This window comes from Lutzomyia longipalpis, chromosome 4, assembly GCF_024334085.1.
Source record: "Lutzomyia longipalpis isolate SR_M1_2022 chromosome 4, ASM2433408v1".
Lineage (NCBI taxonomy): Eukaryota > Metazoa > Arthropoda > Insecta > Diptera > Psychodidae > Lutzomyia > Lutzomyia longipalpis.
This window is the reverse complement of record NC_074710.1, coordinates 17614120-17631518: the sequence shown is the minus strand read 5'-3', so window position 1 is coordinate 17631518 and position 17399 is coordinate 17614120. Positions and strand designations below refer to the sequence as shown.

At 32.4% G+C, this 17399-nt stretch overlaps 1 protein-coding gene across 39 annotated transcripts in view; it reads right to left on the bottom strand.

Annotated features, from left to right (window-relative positions):
• LOC129795333 (serine/threonine-protein kinase MARK2) overlaps positions 1 to 17399 on the bottom strand; it is a 108799-nt gene that overhangs the window by 44525 nt on the left and 46875 nt on the right. For 34 of the 39 annotated variants that reach the window (XM_055836503.1, XM_055836497.1, XM_055836505.1 and 31 more), the window contains 3 exons: positions 14948 to 16254; positions 4546 to 4985; positions 418 to 699 (listed from right to left, as the gene is read on the bottom strand). In XM_055836503.1, the coding sequence (XP_055692478.1) occupies positions 418 to 699; positions 4546 to 4985; positions 14948 to 15937 (1712 nt within the window). In that variant the 5' untranslated portion in view covers positions 15938 to 16254. The remainder of the gene's footprint in view (positions 1 to 417; positions 700 to 4545; positions 4986 to 14947; positions 16255 to 17399) is intronic. The other 5 variants (XM_055836509.1, XM_055836508.1, XM_055836510.1 and 2 more) reach the window with 1 other exon arrangement.

Sequence of the window (17399 nt, the reverse complement as noted above, 5' to 3'; positions counted from 1 at the left end):
GAGACACATATTGTGCAATAAAAAAAATTCTCATAATTTTCCTATAAATAAACTTTAAAAAAAACTACAATTTGATTTATTACAATGCACAAATTCTTAGTTTTTTTAATTTCTTTTAAACCCTTTTTTAAACCCTTTCAATTAATCAATTCCAATTCAAGTTGGTAAAATTCTCCCTTAATCTGTGGAATTTCTCCTGGGAAAAATCCAACAGTTCTCCGAATTTTACGATAAGATATACTTTCTATATATGACCCTCTTGAGTTGATTGCACCCCAACCCCCACCCCCACTCCCGTGTACACCAATAAATGTCAATTGTTCAATGAATCCAATGAAACAATCAAAAGGACAAAAGTATTATGGCACAGTAAAAGAAAGAAAGAAAGAAAATAAAATAAAAGATTTTTATACTCACCGATACTTCCCACGAAGTACCCTCTCCCTCAGTTCACGCAATGTTGTGCCATCAAATGGCAATGAGCCACTAACGAGTGTGTACAAGATTACCCCGAGGGACCACACGTCCACCTCCGGGCCATCGTACTTCTTCCCCTGAAACAATTCCGGAGCTGCATACGGTGGGCTACCGCAGAATGTATCCAACTTTGAGCCTGGTGTGAATTCATTGGAGAACCCAAAATCGGCTATTTTTATATTCATCTCACTGTCTAGCAGCAGATTTTCTGCTTTTAAATCTCTGCAATGAAAAAGAGAAAAGAAGCATTTTAGAGATTTTTCATGAACGTCAACTTTGACGGGCTAAATTTCCGGGAATATTGTATGAATTTTTCATTTTTTTATATATCATTTGGAAGGGATTAATGTCAGCTATAACGTCTCAAAATTTCATTGAAATCGGTCGAGCCGTTTTCGAGATATTTAAGTTTGAAATGTTAGAATTTTTATTCGATTACTGCGCCCCTTACGGTCATTTTTTTAAGTTAAAATGTCTTAAGGGGATTTGTATACCACAGAAACTAAAAAAAGATCAGAACTATGCTAATAGATCAACAAAAAATTCAAAAATTTGCAGCTAACAGTGGAGGCGCCAGGTTAAAACTTTTAAAACTCCATTTAATCGATGAAAAATTATTATACTTTGTAATTTTTAGAAGTTTTCTATCTCGAATAGATTTAAATTTATATTTAAATAGATTTTAAAAAAAATCTGAGAGTTACCAGAGATGAGTTAATAAAATTAATTTTTCCATTTGTACGACCATCATTGTATAAAAGCTTTCAAAAGGAATTCTTTAATAGGAAATATTGTTGTTCTAACATATGTTGTAGCTTCTTCTCTCTCTTTCTTTCCACTAAATTTTTCACAAATTGATGCCACGTTTTTCAACTTTTTTCAACCCTTTAGCCCCCATCCCTCCACTAAATAAATAAACTAAATAATATTCCATTTTTCTGCCCCCTCAGTGGAGAATAAAGAGAATGTGTTATGAAGTAAACGTGGAGGATGAAGGTTTTTGTTACAATGTTTGAGTGAACAAAAAAGAAAATAGAAGAATTTTATGTGATTTTTATTGGAGCAGCAGGAGCCATATGACATTCAAGAGATTAACAGAAGGCGAAAGAATTATTATTATATAGAAAAAATGGGTGGTGGGAAAGTGTTGGCAACTGCGTGCAAGAAGCGTGAAAAGCAGTTGCAATAAAATATGTGGGTTTGTGAATTGATGGAAAAATTTCTTCTCGCGTGAAGCGATTACACTGAAAAAGGGCCAATGCGTGTGTGTGTGTGTGCTTTTTATGAGATTCATTTCAATTGAATTTTATTCTTGAAAGGGGGCCCCTTTCCCCACAAAATTCTACCCCTAAAAACATCATGAAAACACTGTGGAAGAGTCTCTTTTTCTAGCAACTCTTCAAGCATCAGAAACACGTACAGAGGATGCTCATCGAAGGAGTTTGGGGGCAAAATGGGCCAGGGAAATGTCAATAAAAATTTTTATTGTAATCTCCTCCACTATATGTACATACAATTCCCCATAAGAGATTTTTCTTTTTCTAACGCATTTTCTTTTGCTTTTGTCTCTCCTATTTTTTTCTGTGTGTGGGAAAATTGATTTTCCTGCAATTGTGGGAAAAATCTAAAAGACATTTCTAAAGAGGTTGAAAAATGTTTGTTTAAAGCCTTCTGCTGGAAAATTTCAAATGAAAATAATGTTGCAAAACTCCAATAATCATTAATTATAGCAAAACATGTCATCTCACTAATTCACCTATAAATTCAATAAATTCTACATTAGCAGCACATAAATTTACTTAGTCTGTGTACAAATATTTCATTCTAACCCCCTAACATTGAAAAGCTTTTCTACGTGATTTTTTTATTTCGTTGCATCTCACTAAAAGCAATAAATTGAATTTTCTATCCATTTTAGGGATTATTTATTTTGATTGTTCTCCTACAAACTAGTATTTGTAAAGCTTCCAATTTATGTAGCTACATAGTATGTATGCAAGGGGGGTTTATCTGAACGAAATTCTTCGGATTTTTGGAAATATTCAGATGATTCGTCATGGAAATTCAAATACAAGTCCAAGCCTTAAAAAAGGTTAAATATATGCATAAAAATACTTAAATCAAACCGAAAAGTAGTAAATTCAAGCTAAAAAAGTAGTAAATTTAAACCAAAAAACGAAGAATGAATTCAAGAAGCTGATTAATATTTGGTTTTAAGAACTTCCAAAATAGCACAGATTGAGGAACAAAACATTAAAAAACATCATTAAAGACTTAAAAAAAGGACAAAATTCAAACGGAAAAGTAGTAAATTAATGCTAAAAAGTAGTAAACGGGTTTCGATTTTTTTCCGTTTTTGCGTTGTTCGGTTTTTAGCAAGAAATATTCATGTGAAGTCAAATATTCATATCTTCAGAAATATTCGTTTAAAAAACCAAAATATTCGCCAGATAAACACCCCTTGTATATACATATGTATATAGGGGCATTAGTTTGGACTTTGAGAAGAGCATTGTTTAAGTTTTAGATTTACCCAAAAACTGCATTGAACACTTGGAAATGAAAGCTGATTTACGTTTGCAATGCGAAGAGAAGAGATTTTATTTGATTTCAATATTTAATACCCTTGAAGTGTCTACGTGTGTGTGTGTGTGTGGGAGTTGTGAAAACTTTGTTAAATCCCCAATTAAAGGGGTTGCAAGGAAGGAAAGGGGTTGTTGCTGTGCAAGAATAATAGGAGGGAATGTGATGAGAAGTTGGTGAGAAAATTAATTTTAAGTAATTCTCTGTGTCTTTGTTTCAAAATTAAATTTAGAAATTATGTGGGTGGGTGTGATTACCTACCTACAGTTTTTCCCACCCTCATCCCTTCGTGGAAATACACCGGAAAAATCAATATAATTTGTCACCAGATTTAGACAAAAAAAAGACATTGAAGAATAAAATTAAATAGCCTCTGAATGTCAAAGATTTCCTAAATTTCTCACGCTCTGTTTATTATTATTTTTACTTCTTTTCCTTTCTCTACCATCATACAAAAAAATTATATATTTTACGTAGTACTGGTGACAATTTTTCTTCATCTCTCTCTCTCTTCACCCCTGTGAGCTGAGAATAGCTGTGGAGTCATTTAAAATTAGAATTCAATGCTTTGGTAAATTTTTTTCTTTTCATTTCACAGCAATTTTCCTTCATTTGTTGATGTTCTTCTACATCCCAATAATAAGCAATGTGTCTTCCCTTTGCCCTTATGCTCAGGAAGGTTCTTTTTTCCATAAATTGAACTCTGACATCTCACCCTATTCATTGACTTGACAAATTCTTCTCTTTCTCCCATTTCTCCTTCTAACTTTGCTAAAATATTCAATTGAAATCCACGAAAAGCCCACGCAAATTTTCCTATTAGTTTCATTTCATTGCAAATTACTTCTGTCTGGAGAAAATTTTATCGGGAGTTTATGAGAAAAATTCTCAGAAATAGATTTAAAATTAATTTTAATTTTTTTTTACATTTTTTTTTCAGTCTTGAAGATTTTTAAAAATATTTCTGAAAATTTTGAAGATTCCTTTAATATTTCTTTTATTTTTTAATCTTCTAAAGATTTCTTAAATATTTGTGAATATTTTGAAGAATTCGTAAACTTTTCTGATTTCTTAAACTATTCTGAATTTTTCTGAAAATTTCTCAAATATTTCGAGAAGTTTGGACGATTTCTTCAAGTTTTTTGAATCTTCTGAAGATTTCTTTAATGTTTGAGAATTTATTGAAGATTTCTTAGATATTTCTTAAAGTTTTAAAGATTTCCTAAATATTTCTGAAATTTCTAAAGATTTTTCTTAAACTGTTCTGAATTTTTTGAAGATTTCTAAAACTTTTTTGAATCCCCTGAAGATGTCTTAAATATTTTACAAAGTCTTGAAAATTTTTAAAAATATTTCTGAAAATTTTGAAGATTCCTTTAATATTTCTTTTATTTTTGAATCTTCTAAAGATTTCGAAGATTTCTTAAATATTTCTCAATATTTTTTAACTCCAAAAACAATAATAGAATAAAAGGAATCACTCACCTGTGAATAATTCGCTTCTGATGACAGTACTGTACAGCTGAGACAATTTGCCGAAATTTAGCACGTGCCTCCTTCTCCTTCATACGCCCATGGAGGACAAGGTAGTCAAATACTTCTCCGCCCGATGCATACTCCATGACCAAATACAACGTCTTTTCCGTTTCAATTACTTGAAACAATTTAACAATATTTGGGTGATCCAGCATCTTCATAATTCGCACCTCACGGAATAATTTTTGCAATGAACCCGGATTGAGTTGTGTCTTATCAATTATCTTTATGGCAACCTCCTTGCCGGTGGGTACGTGCCTGGCCAGTTTAACCTTCGCAAAATTCCCCTTGCCAATTGTTTTTAGCAATTTATACTTCCCAATGTGCTCCTCAGCTGGGCGCCATCGACTCGGCATCCCACTCCGAAGTTGCTGCATATTGGGGGAGCCCTAAAATAAAATTAAAAAAACAAAAAAAAGTTTGCGTTAGATTTTTTTTTATTTCTGTACTAAAAATTATTTTGTTGTTGTTAAATTGTAGAATTTCTGGTGGAAGAATAATCTCCATTATATTGTTCAATATGTGGTTTTGTACAATATATTTTGTGTGGTTATTTCCATTAAATCTTTGTTGTACTAAAATTTAGTACACGTGAAAAATTAATTAATATGCGTTGTTTTTATCCCTTTTCAATTGGAATTTGTTAATGAAAATGCTTTTATTTTCTTATTGAATGCTATTTCCATATCAAATTAAATCAGTACTAAAATACAATTAGTTGTACCGAAATTGTACTAAAAATATCCACAAGCAATAAACTTCTATAGAATTCTCACCAAATGATTTTCTTTCGTATACTTCCCACAAATTAATGTGAAAAACTTATTAAATTGCTGTACTAAAATTGTACTAATAATACATCAAAATTGCTCTAAAAATATCCGAATGTAACAAAACCTCTAAGAATTAACACAAAATGTTCTTCTTTCGTATCCTCTTCAACATTTTTATGTAAAAACTGTTAAAACTATTGTACTAAATTAGTACTAAACTTGTACTAAAACCCTTGAAATTATCTGAAAATGAATTTTCTCACATTTCCTTCGATATTTTGTTATTGAAGTAATGCAAATAGATTTATGTAAAATTCCCATCATGTCTAGAAAGTCATTAATTTCACATTAATACTGTGAGAGCTTCTCGAGTTTATCAACAACATTCTCCCACTTCCCCTCCCTTCCTCCCAAATCATCTCCCATAGAATTATACCTTATTGGCATTTCTCATTCACCACCCCATCTACCAACCAACGTAATTTTCCCAATCAATCGAATTCTCATTATCACATTGTAAGTAGATTAGCACCGGAATGTGGGTGGAATCACAAAATACTTCCCAGATCAAATATCCAGGTTGTGACTCTTCTCCAACCCCTTTTCGTGGGGATTATGTGACCTCTTGAAATGATTTCAACAGTACTACGTCACTTGCACAAGTCCTCCCAAAGTAAAAGCGCTTCTCCCGTGCTTTTCACCCACCCCGTCCCTCTCCTACAAAAATCTCTTCCAACACAAGGAAATCAATTAAGAAGTTGTGAAGAGGATGGAAATATTCTCCTTCTCCTCCTCACACAAACACACACACAATTCCACCCCAAAAATTCAACATTCTGTGCCACCTTTTGCTTTATTCCTTCAACAATCTCTTCGGTGGAGAATTCTATGCTCCAAAAATCTATTAATAATCTTATTTCGTCACGCTGGAGGAGGAAGCAGGAGAGAGAGGGGGGGATGAATGATATTTTCCAGGGTTGTGACGATAAAGGAGATGAAAATTGTGTATGTGTGTTGGCAGCGGAAATAGATTTTCTATTTAAAAAACATGAGTATCTTTTTATTACTCTTGTTTGTTCTTTTCAACACACCCCCACCCACAACTTTTCCCAACAAAACTCCCCCTCAAACAGAATGTACACGGAAGCCTGGGAATATTTGACCTTTTCTCACATTCATCCCTCTCAAATATTCAACAATCCCCACAATTAAATTGATTAGATAAAATTGGTTGCCATTTCGTTGGAATCAAAAGTCCCATTGTCACGCGAATTTATCCAGGAAAAGTTGGTTTTTTTATTTGCTTCTTGTCCTCATCATTTAAAATTATGTAGGAACAGAGCTTTAAGGTGTGAAAGAGCTTTAAGTAATTAAATAAAAAAGCTCCTGAGAATAAAAATGTCTTTAAGCCATGGAAATTAGCAAAAAACAAAGACAATTCATCAATGTTTTTTCATTGAAAATTGAAGATTTTATTGAAAAAATCTTTCGTTAAGTTTATTTGATAGATAATTTTAATACAAATTCTTGGAATTTGAATTTTTTTCTTAGAACTGCAATATTTCTTTTTTAATCAGCAAATTAGCTGTTATTTTTTAAACACATAACATTTATTCAGTGTTTTATTTTTCATTTAATTTTTTTTAATTAAATTGTTTCGTCGAGTTTGAATCATTTTTTTCTCATTTTATTGCCCAGAAATTTATTAATTATGATTGAAATTTTGAATTATTTTTTTTATGAAATAATTTTTATTGTTTATAGAAGTTAATATTTTCGTTGAGTTTCAATAATATTCATTTAGTTGACAATTTGAACGCATCTCAATAATTATTAAATTATTATATTATAAATCTCATATAAAATCATCCACATGGAAGACAGTTAAACTTAACAAATTGCAATGAATCGATTGTCACTATACTTTCGTTAAGTTTTAAATGACAATTGGATAATTTTACAGATTGTTTCATGTTAAATCACACAGAATATCAAGTTTATTTCATCACAAATAACTTAACGAAATTTAATAAATTATCAAATTTTCGTCAAGTTAAAACAAACTGATTCTAGTGCAGCGTTGTAGACATTATAAAAGTTAAAAGCAGAGAATGTCCTTCACTATCAAATACCAAAAATTTTTCGTCATTAAAAAAAACTTTCGTTAAGTTTTTTTTATGAAAAATCTTAATATATAATTCAATACAATAAATAATAGTTCTTATTGTGAATGTTTCTTTTTAATTATCAAGGAATTTTCGGTCTCTTGTTCCGCAGTGAAGTTCATGCGTTAAATTCACTCAATTTTTTTTAATGAACAATCATTTTCGTTAAGTTTTTTCGTAAAGTTTCATGGATCGTATTTTCACTTCAATTTTCGGTAATTAAATAATTTTAATTTTATTTTATTTAAATCATTACCAAATATCAAAAAATCTTCGTTAAGTTTTCTCAAGAGTTTCATTGAGTCTTTTTTGGTGCTTTTCTCAATGAAAAAACATTTAAATCTCTCCTTCACAGCCATTGTCAGTGAATTGTATCTCCATGAGGAATCAAAGAGAATGAAATAGACCCCATTAAAAACTCAACGAACCATCAAATTCTCAACTTGTTGGGAAAACTAAACGAAAAGTCAATGAGTTTTTCAATGTATTTTGTGTACATATAATTATACTTGTAAATGCGAAGGGCTGCTGTGTCTCTTAGTAAGGGCGAGACTAAATTAAATGAGTAAGAAATTAATTTCTTCAGGGTGTAATTGCTTTAAATTTAAATAATCAACTGTGCTATTAAAATGTTTCACTCCCCTGGTGAGATTCATTTGCCTACTTTTGGGGGTGCTGAGTAGAAGCGAGCAATTCTATGCTGCCAATTGAATTAATTTACCATCTCTGTGCCTCCTTCACTTGGGGGGAACTTTGTGAGTATGCCAAAGAAGACTCTTTTTTTTTCGTTGAGTTGTTGTTGTGAAATGAGGTGAAATTCCAACACCATCATCACCCACACTCCCCTAAAAATTTATGCTTAGAAAAGCACTGAGCAGGACGTGGAGGATGGACATGAGGGGGCGTTAAGAAGAGAAACATTTGGGCTTTCTTCTGCGTCTATGTGTGCTTCGGAGGAAAACCAGATGGAAAGTCAAGTGGATGGAATTATGGGGACAAAAAAGAACAATTTACCAACTTCTCAATCCCATTGTGCCCCTCTTCAGTTCTCCTCATCTTCGGCACTTTCATTGACATTTCTGCGCTCTTTTTGCTTTCCCTTTTTATTATATTAAAGCTTTTTTTTTCTTACGAAGGGAGTGACGACAGAAAGAAGCTTTTCAACAAAAAAAAACGTATTTTAACTAAAGAAAAAGAGAAGAAGAAATTACAAAGAATTTGAGGATCTTTCTCTCTAAATTAATACCGCACCAACAACAATACCCCTCAAAATTGGCCCTTTTCTCGTCCCTTGTCGAATGTCCTGTCAATAATCCTTTTTTTTCCAACATTCCTTTAAGGAAAAATTCCCATCTTAACTCTTCTTTTCTGTTCTTTTGAAAACTCAACGCGACAGACGATGATGGAATTCACTTTCAGTGGACAACAAAACGTCTCTAGACCCTTCTCACAGAGGGTGCAAAAATTAGCCCCTTAAAAAATAATTATATTCAAAAGGAAATATCATTAAAATTGTCCCTCCCGCAAGATAACGGAAAAAGGGTCATGGCGAGTGGATAAAAATGACAAAAGTTGTGAGATTTCATCTCGTCACACGTCAAATTCCTCCTCAATCTCGCTCCCCAGACGCATGTCTTTCGCTGAATAATTCACAAGGGGGGGTTGCCCTCTTGTGAGACGACAGAATTACCCTCCTCCAAGAAAGTCTCCCACCAAAGACACGAGAAGTTGAAGAAGAAAAAAATTCCTTTCATGAATTTTTATCACTTCTTTCGGAGGAGGGATTTTTACCATGTCTTCTCACTGGTCTTCTCATGCAATTTTGTGGACGCTTTGATTTTTTTTTTCATAATAAAAAGAAACACCCTCCCTCATGGGAAGAAAGAGATGAGAACATATAATTTGAGTGCAGGGGGTTGCTAAATACTGCAAATGGCATTTGTAGCAATTTCCGTTAAATTTAAATTCAAATTTTCCGAATTTTTTCACTTCGGATTGAAGTAAAAAAAAAAATATTCAAAGTTTTGGATGAATTTTTAAATACGAAAATATGAGAAAAATTAGTTCCGGAAACTATGTAAACAGCAGTGCTGCCGTTAGAGAGTTTTCCGAAAAATAAACCCCAAAATCATGAGTTTTTTTTTTTTTTTTTGATAATTTCCAAAAGAATATTTCCGGAAAATTTTTGTATATACAAAAAAATGTAGAATTGATTGATCAACAACGATTCATATTTCAAAAGCCACTGAGACTCTTCCTGAACATTTCGGAAGATTTTTAGCATCACTCAAGTAAACTTTTTTTTAATAAATCTATTCGTTCTTGAATATTCTAAAACACACTTAACATATTCTTGAACGAGACACTTAAGTTCTTTCTAAAAACTCTGGAAGACATTCGGTCTTTTTCCGGACTTCAAAAACAGCCAAAAAGACATTAAGTATTTTCTAATGAAACTTCCGGTAGACATTACACATATTCTTGATCATTCAGGAAGAGATTTAGCTCATTCTTGAATGTTTGAGAAACACACAAAAGACTATTCCTAATATTCCGAAAAAAAGACATTAAACGAAAAATTGTAAAAGTCAAAAACACACTCCATGAAACATTCCATTTGTTCTTAAACCTTCTAAGAGACTTAACTTCTTTTGGAAGATACTTAACCCCTTCTTAAACCTTCTGAATAACATGAAAGACATTCTTGATTATTCAGAAAAAAACCTTCAACATTCTTGAAGATATTTAAATCATTTTTTAATATTCCGGAAAAAACATAAAGTTCTTATGTATGTCCATAGAACATTCTATTCATTTCTTTAAAAAGTCTAAAAGAAACTTTACTCCTTCCAGAAGACACTTAACTTCTTCCTTATTCATTTAAAATAAACTTAACCCCTTTGTAAATCTTCCGAAAAACACTTAATCATTTGTCGAACTTTCCAAAAAAAAAGTTTTTCTTCTTTTACTTTTCCATCCAGACATCATTCTGACATCTACACAGTCCCAAAAAATTGTTAATTTTTTTCCGGAAGACATTAACCCCTTCCGGAAGATACTCATCCCCTTCTTAAACCTTCCGGAAGACACTTTTCCCCTTCCTAAACATTCCACAAGATAAAATTCACATCAAATTATTATTTCCATCATTGATTTCAATTACTTTTCAGCCCCTTTCTGCATGAGAAAATAATCATGAGACTCAGGTGATAAGTTCAAGATGGTGAGAAAATTGCGTGCGGAGCCTCCCCCATACAGAAATCACACACGGAGACACCAATTATTGTCATCATGCTCGGAGATAGATGTACAACATTTGCCACAAATACAAAAGCTTTTCGCATAGAGTGTCTCTTGTGTGCCCAAAAGGAAGCGCTCAGAGGAAAGACAGACAGAGAGAGTCAGATTGGAAGAAAATGGGCCTAGAAAACGCATCTGTGTGAATAGTGGGAGGTATGGGGGGTCATATAAAAGAGAAAGAAGACAGTACATCTTCCCATTGTAATCCACACACGTCTTGTCGTCATCAACCTTTTATGTGACTCAAGAGACACCAGCAGAGCCAAAAATGCATGGGATGAGGAGAGAAAATCCAATTTCCTCCTCATTGTCCACCAAAGTGGAGAAGAAAAAAAATTTCGCCATAAAATTTTCCCATTTTTATGCCCCTTATTATGGTGTCTTGAACAAGAAGAAATTGAAACCTTTTTTTTTCGGAAAACAAGCATTGCCAATTTAATAAATTAATTAATCCAATGTTTAGCCAATTTTTATTATTTATTTTTGAACTTCCTCAGAAGAGACTTCCTCCAAAAATAAAAAAAAAAACATTCTTCTCTCATTAAGAGTTTCCCGGAAAACTATTCTACCGAAAGATTTCTCAATTAAAATTAATTAATATCCAATGAATTTACCTTGAAAGTTTACCCCAATATTGCTTTTAATGACTTTCAAAATGATAAATTTATGAAAAAAATCACTGAAACATTTGAAAATATTTCAGTGTGATGAAAAATTAATTTTGGTCATGAAAAATATTCCGGAAGTATGCAAAATGCATTCCGGAAGTATGTAAAATTCATTCCGGAAGACATTTTTTCATCTCCCCGCATAAATCTACTCCTCTTCTCCTTAAAAATGAAAAGAAAAATCAAAAGTTTTGAACATATTTTTCATTGAAAAAATCAATTTTCTCAAAATATCTGCAAATCCCAAAGAAGAAAAAAATATTAAGAAAAGATTTCCTAGAAATCTTATCACAAAGACGAGACTCATTGCGATAAAATTATCATTTTTAGTCCCATGATATGTATTTGTGTGTGCTCTCTAATCTACCCTGAAAATCACGCAAAAATGAGCATCAATGGGATCGACAAGAAAAAAATAAATTCACATTTTGGTGTGAGTTAATGTATTTGTCACGCGAAAGAACGTGAGAAGGAAGAGATATGCGAAGGTGGCAATTTATATAAATTTCCCTCAATTTTTCCACACACACACGCGCACACAATAACACCATCATGGACAATGTTGGGAATAACGATAAAATTGAGAATATTTGAGAGGAAAATTTCCCTTTTCCATCTCCCTAAATAATAATAGGATATATTTGTCACAAAATAACAATGTCTCATGTCCTTCTCAATGGTTATGTTGGTATCAATTTCAAAGGAGAAACATTTGCCATGAGATTCCTCCCTGAAACTTCTCCGCATCAACCATGAGGAAATATCATTGAGAATTTGGGCGATTGGATTACACCTTGCAACAAAATTTCAATGACAAACTTATACGGAATTTATTGAAAATTAAAGGGGAAAAAATCATAAAAGAAAAACTTGCATGTAAAAATATTCGGAATAACGATGGACAATCCGCGGAAAAATCTTGGGACTTATCCTAACAATTCTCTATTCAACAAAAAAATATATAAAATGTATTTTTTATAAAATAAATTGAGGAGAAAGTTGAGAAATTATTTACTAGAAAAGAATTTTATTCCTAAGAAAATTTGACGGAGTTTCATAGGAAAATCCCAGGACATTTCATTGGAAACTGGGTATCAGCATATAAAAATAATAGAATAAGAATAATGGACCTTACATCAATTAATTTAAAATAATTTGTTAAATATAAAATAAATTTAATAATTCATAATTTTAATTGAAAGGGGAATTCAGTCCAAACTTCCACGGAGAAATCATGGGAATTGTCCTTTTATTTATGCTCAAAAATCATTAAAGAAGACAGAGAAAATAGATCAAAATAAACAATTTCTCCGGTTTTTTTTTCACAGAAGAACGATATAAATATTCCATTTAAAGTTTAATATAGATAAATAGAGATTCATAAGATAAATCCTTCGAAATCTCCATGGAAAAATATTATAATTCTTTTAAAATGCTATCAAACAGGCAAACTGTTTAAAAAGAATCATAGTTAATTAAAAATTTTAAAGCTTTATTTAAAATTTACATTCGGGGAAACTTTTCAAGTGGATGAATCCCTCAAAAAAATGACATTAAGAAAAATATATACTTTTCATTTTTTTATATGAATTTCATAGGAAAATCGTAGGACATTTCCTTATTTATCTTTTCTGTTTCTTCTCAATTTAATTTTCATCGCTATTTTTTGTGATTAAAATAAATAAAGAGAATACAATAATTTCTTTCACTTTTACACTTTTTTGTCCTAGCGAAATAACACAATAAAATTAAAAAAAAATTTACGAAAATTCCGAGGAAATATCCACAGTTTCTTCATGAATTTTTTACAAAGCATTTTTTCACGTACTTTATTTTAATTCTTTAAGGCAATAAATAGAAAATACGAAAGCTCCAAAGAAGTATCAATATTCCTTTATTCCTTTTAGGACCTTTATGTATTCTCTTCGGTAATTAAGTCCAAAAATTGCTTCTTTTTTTTTAAATATAAAAACAAGATATTCCTACGAAACTCCCAAGAAAATATTCTCAGTTTCTCCACAATTCTTTTTCCAAATAATTAATTTCTAATTGTATTTCACTTTATAATTGAGTAAGAATTGAATTTGAAATGTCTGTAGTTTTTCCACAATTTTTTCCATATCATTTTAATCTTTTATTTCCCTTTAATAATCCCACGCAATAAATTCCACATTGATCCTTAAAGTTCCTTAAACATTTAAAGATAAATAAAAAAAGAGAATTTCCTAGGAAACTTCTGAGGAAATCTCCATCATTATTTTATAATTTTTTTCTTATCACTTTTTGAGGGATTTTTAACACTTGGAGGACCCAACATATGGCACAACGCGGAGGATCAAATTGGTAATAACTACCAGTTGATAAAATATGCTCAATAATTAATTATTAATCAGTTTATTGAACGAGGATCGAAAGTTTCACTAATCCTTAATCTTCTTCAAGCATTTCTACACCTAATTACTAAACATTTAATTAAGAAAATCGTCACTGAAAAAAAATTGCGTAAAATCGATGCAAAATTGCCAATTAAAACGAATTTTTTAGCTAAAATTTTGCAAAAATTTATTATTGCGCCTACATCATCACAAACTTTGATTATTCAAGTAACTTTTTAGTCACTTCTGGCAATAAAATTAGTCCACATTAATTTATTTTCACAAAGGAAAAGTGAACAAGGGTACTTTATTTGGGAAATATGGGGAAACATAACCTCAAAACCACGGCAAAAATGTATGGGATTTTGACTGGTAGCTATTACCAATTTGATCCTCTGCGTTGGATTCTGACTTTGACCTCAATTATCTTCCAAAGAAAAGACTTTTCTCGAGATTTTCTTTCTGCTATCTTAAAGTAAGGGATGGTCACGTTATTTTGGAAACTCTACAGGAACAAAATGGCCAAAATGTGAGAATTTCAAATAAATTTTTTGAGCACAAAAATTTATTTTCTAAATCAAAAATACTGAACTCTTATCAGTATTTGGCCATTTAACAAGAGTGCAAGCAGATTTCAAAATTTTGTTTTAAAAATTGGCTTGAAAATCGCTCTTGAAAGTCCCCGAGTTTCCAAAATAACGTGACCATCCCTTAATTAAAATTCCCTACACATAGATGCTAAATTCATCGAGATAGGTCCAATAGATAATATTCTGTGACGATTTTAAGGTTCCAATTGGTAGCAATTACCAGTAAAGTCCTCCGAGTGTTAAATAAAAATTCCCTACAAGCAAGCCCAGAGAAATGTAATGAATATTCCTCCGAATATCATGTTGCCAAATGTAACCCAATCAGGAGGTTATGCAGAGTATTCTGCATACATACAACATTCAAAATTACATTATTTGCAAGTTCGGAATTGGAAGATTGCCTAGCAATGGCAATATATTGGTGGATGTTGTGCATTTTAGGGATTCTGCCATCCACAAAATTCTCTTTATATTGTTTACCTGATGTTCCTGATTCCTTTTATGCCCTGACCCCGACGATGGGGTTGGTGATGGGGTAATTTGATGCCGGAGTGGCATTGGACTCTGTTGCTTCTCATTCACCCCCACAACACGTGGAGCTCTATCGGCATGATGTGTGTGCAGGACAACTGAATCCTCTTTGGTGCCTTTACGTGTTGGCTCAAGGGGAGCTGGTGGCTTCTTCAGGCCAGCTCTCATGAGCTTCACGGTGTTCTCGACATTTTTCGTGTCTGACGCCGTGCGATTGACGGGTTTTGCCATTTTTGTCTTTGGTAGGAATTTCGAGGCAATCCCCAGGGCACCACCCGTTGAATTACGTCCATCGGCGCCACGTTTAAATTCCCCCGGATGCATCATTGCACCCTCATCATCTTCCTCGTCTGTTGCATCACCACGATTGAGGTAGCCTAGCCCCTGACGTGATGCTATATTGCTTATGCCGGTTTGCAGGAGATTCTCATGCTCCTTGTAGCGCCCACTCTTCTGTGGTGCCCTATCCACGGCATCTTCTGCCCTCTCCTGCGGTGGATTCATCTTCGTATACACCTCCATGTCATTTATTTGTTTCTGCAACTTATTCAGCACATCAATGCTCGTGAGTGCAGTATCATCACCCATGGCCACCGCCTCCCCTTTGGGTGGTGGCTGTGGTGCTGCCACCTTCTTCTCACCAACACCCAAACTCACGTAATTCCTCACACTTGGCTTACACTCCAAATCACTCAATTTCAAACTATACCCATCCCTCAGCGATGCATCCCGCGGCGCCCCTGCTGATGCATCACGACGTCGTGGCGGTGGTGGAGCAGCACTCTTGAGTGTATTTCGCAAATTTAATTCCGCCATCACATCATCTGCTGCCGATGAACTATTCTGTTGCTGCTGTTGGTGAAATGTCGGCGGTGCTGGGGCCTTTCTCTTGTGTATACTCCGCCTAATGTCAATGCCACGCTTCAAATCTGACTCCATCACGACACAACCCGCTGCTACTACGTCACCCACACGCACTTCTTGTATTTTTTTTCTTCTTTTGTCCAGCAGAGCAAACCAACAGCCGTTTCAATGCAAAACTAACGTCAATTTCCACACATTAATTAGTCTTTTGCTGTTGCTGCTGCTGGTTGCGATCTATCCATGCAGCTTGAGGAGCAACTACTGCTTACCAGCCAAAGAGAGTTTAGTTGCGACAAAACGGTATATACCCCTCTTTCACTCAACAATAGTCAAACTCTTCAAAATGTTCTTCAATATACATAAATTTTTTGTAACGTTATTGCCTCGATGGGCTGTAAGTCAAAAAGATTTTTTCATTTACTTCAAATTCACTTCTATGTGTTAATTGTGGCTGCATGTGGTGGGCAAATACAGTGGTGAATGAAAGAATTGAAACACCTTTCGTTATTTAATTTAAAATAAAATAATAATAACGCAGAGACTAATAAAAACCGGAGGCTTTAACGATTTTTTAGGTTTTTTAATCAATAAACCTTTATTTTTATTTAATTTTGTCCTTTTCATTCGTTTGATTTTGTCCAAAAAACATCTAAAGTTTAGTTTTTATCCCCTATTATTACTTTATCTGGGAATTTCTTACGTTTAATATTTTTTATCCGTAAATTCTTCCGGATTTCTAATGTTCATAGCATTTTATCCTGAATTTCTAACGTCCGATTTCTATCGTTTGATTTTATCCAAAAACATTAAACGATTATTTTTTTTATCTCTTTATTTCTACAGATTATTACTTTATCCAAGAAATTCTTTCGTTTTTTTTATTTGTGAATTTTTAAATTCTCATTCCTGAAAAGTCAACGTATAATTGTATTATTCATAGATTTATTAGATTAATTATTTTTATCCGGAATTTCTAACTGTTGTTTATTTCTAAAAATGTCTAACGTATCTCTTTATTATATGAAATTATTATTTTATCCAAGAGATTCTTATGTTCATTATAATAGTTCCTTTTTTTCTCTGAATTTGAAAGTTTTTCTTTAAAAATAAAATAAATTGTTCCTGAAATTTTGAAATAACTTTTTTAGACAGATTTCTTACGTTCATTGAATTTTATCCTAAATTTCTAACGTGAACTGGGAATGTTCTTCGTTAATTTTATCCTGGAATTTAATATTATTTTAATTATTTATCCAAAGCCTATCAATGGATTCTTGAATTTTTAACGGATATTTCATTTTATCCAAGAAATTCTAATGTTTGTTCATTGATTCTATCATTTTTTACTTTAATATTTTCTTTAAATTTGCACCTCTTTTCCATCTAATAAGGTCATTTTCTATCTTGAAAATCTTATTTATCCCTGAATTTTCCAGATATCTAATTTCTGATTCTCTATCTTTTAAATTTTTATTCTTAAGATTTTATTATATTTTTTTTCATGAATTCCTAACGTTTGCTTTCGATGATTCACTTT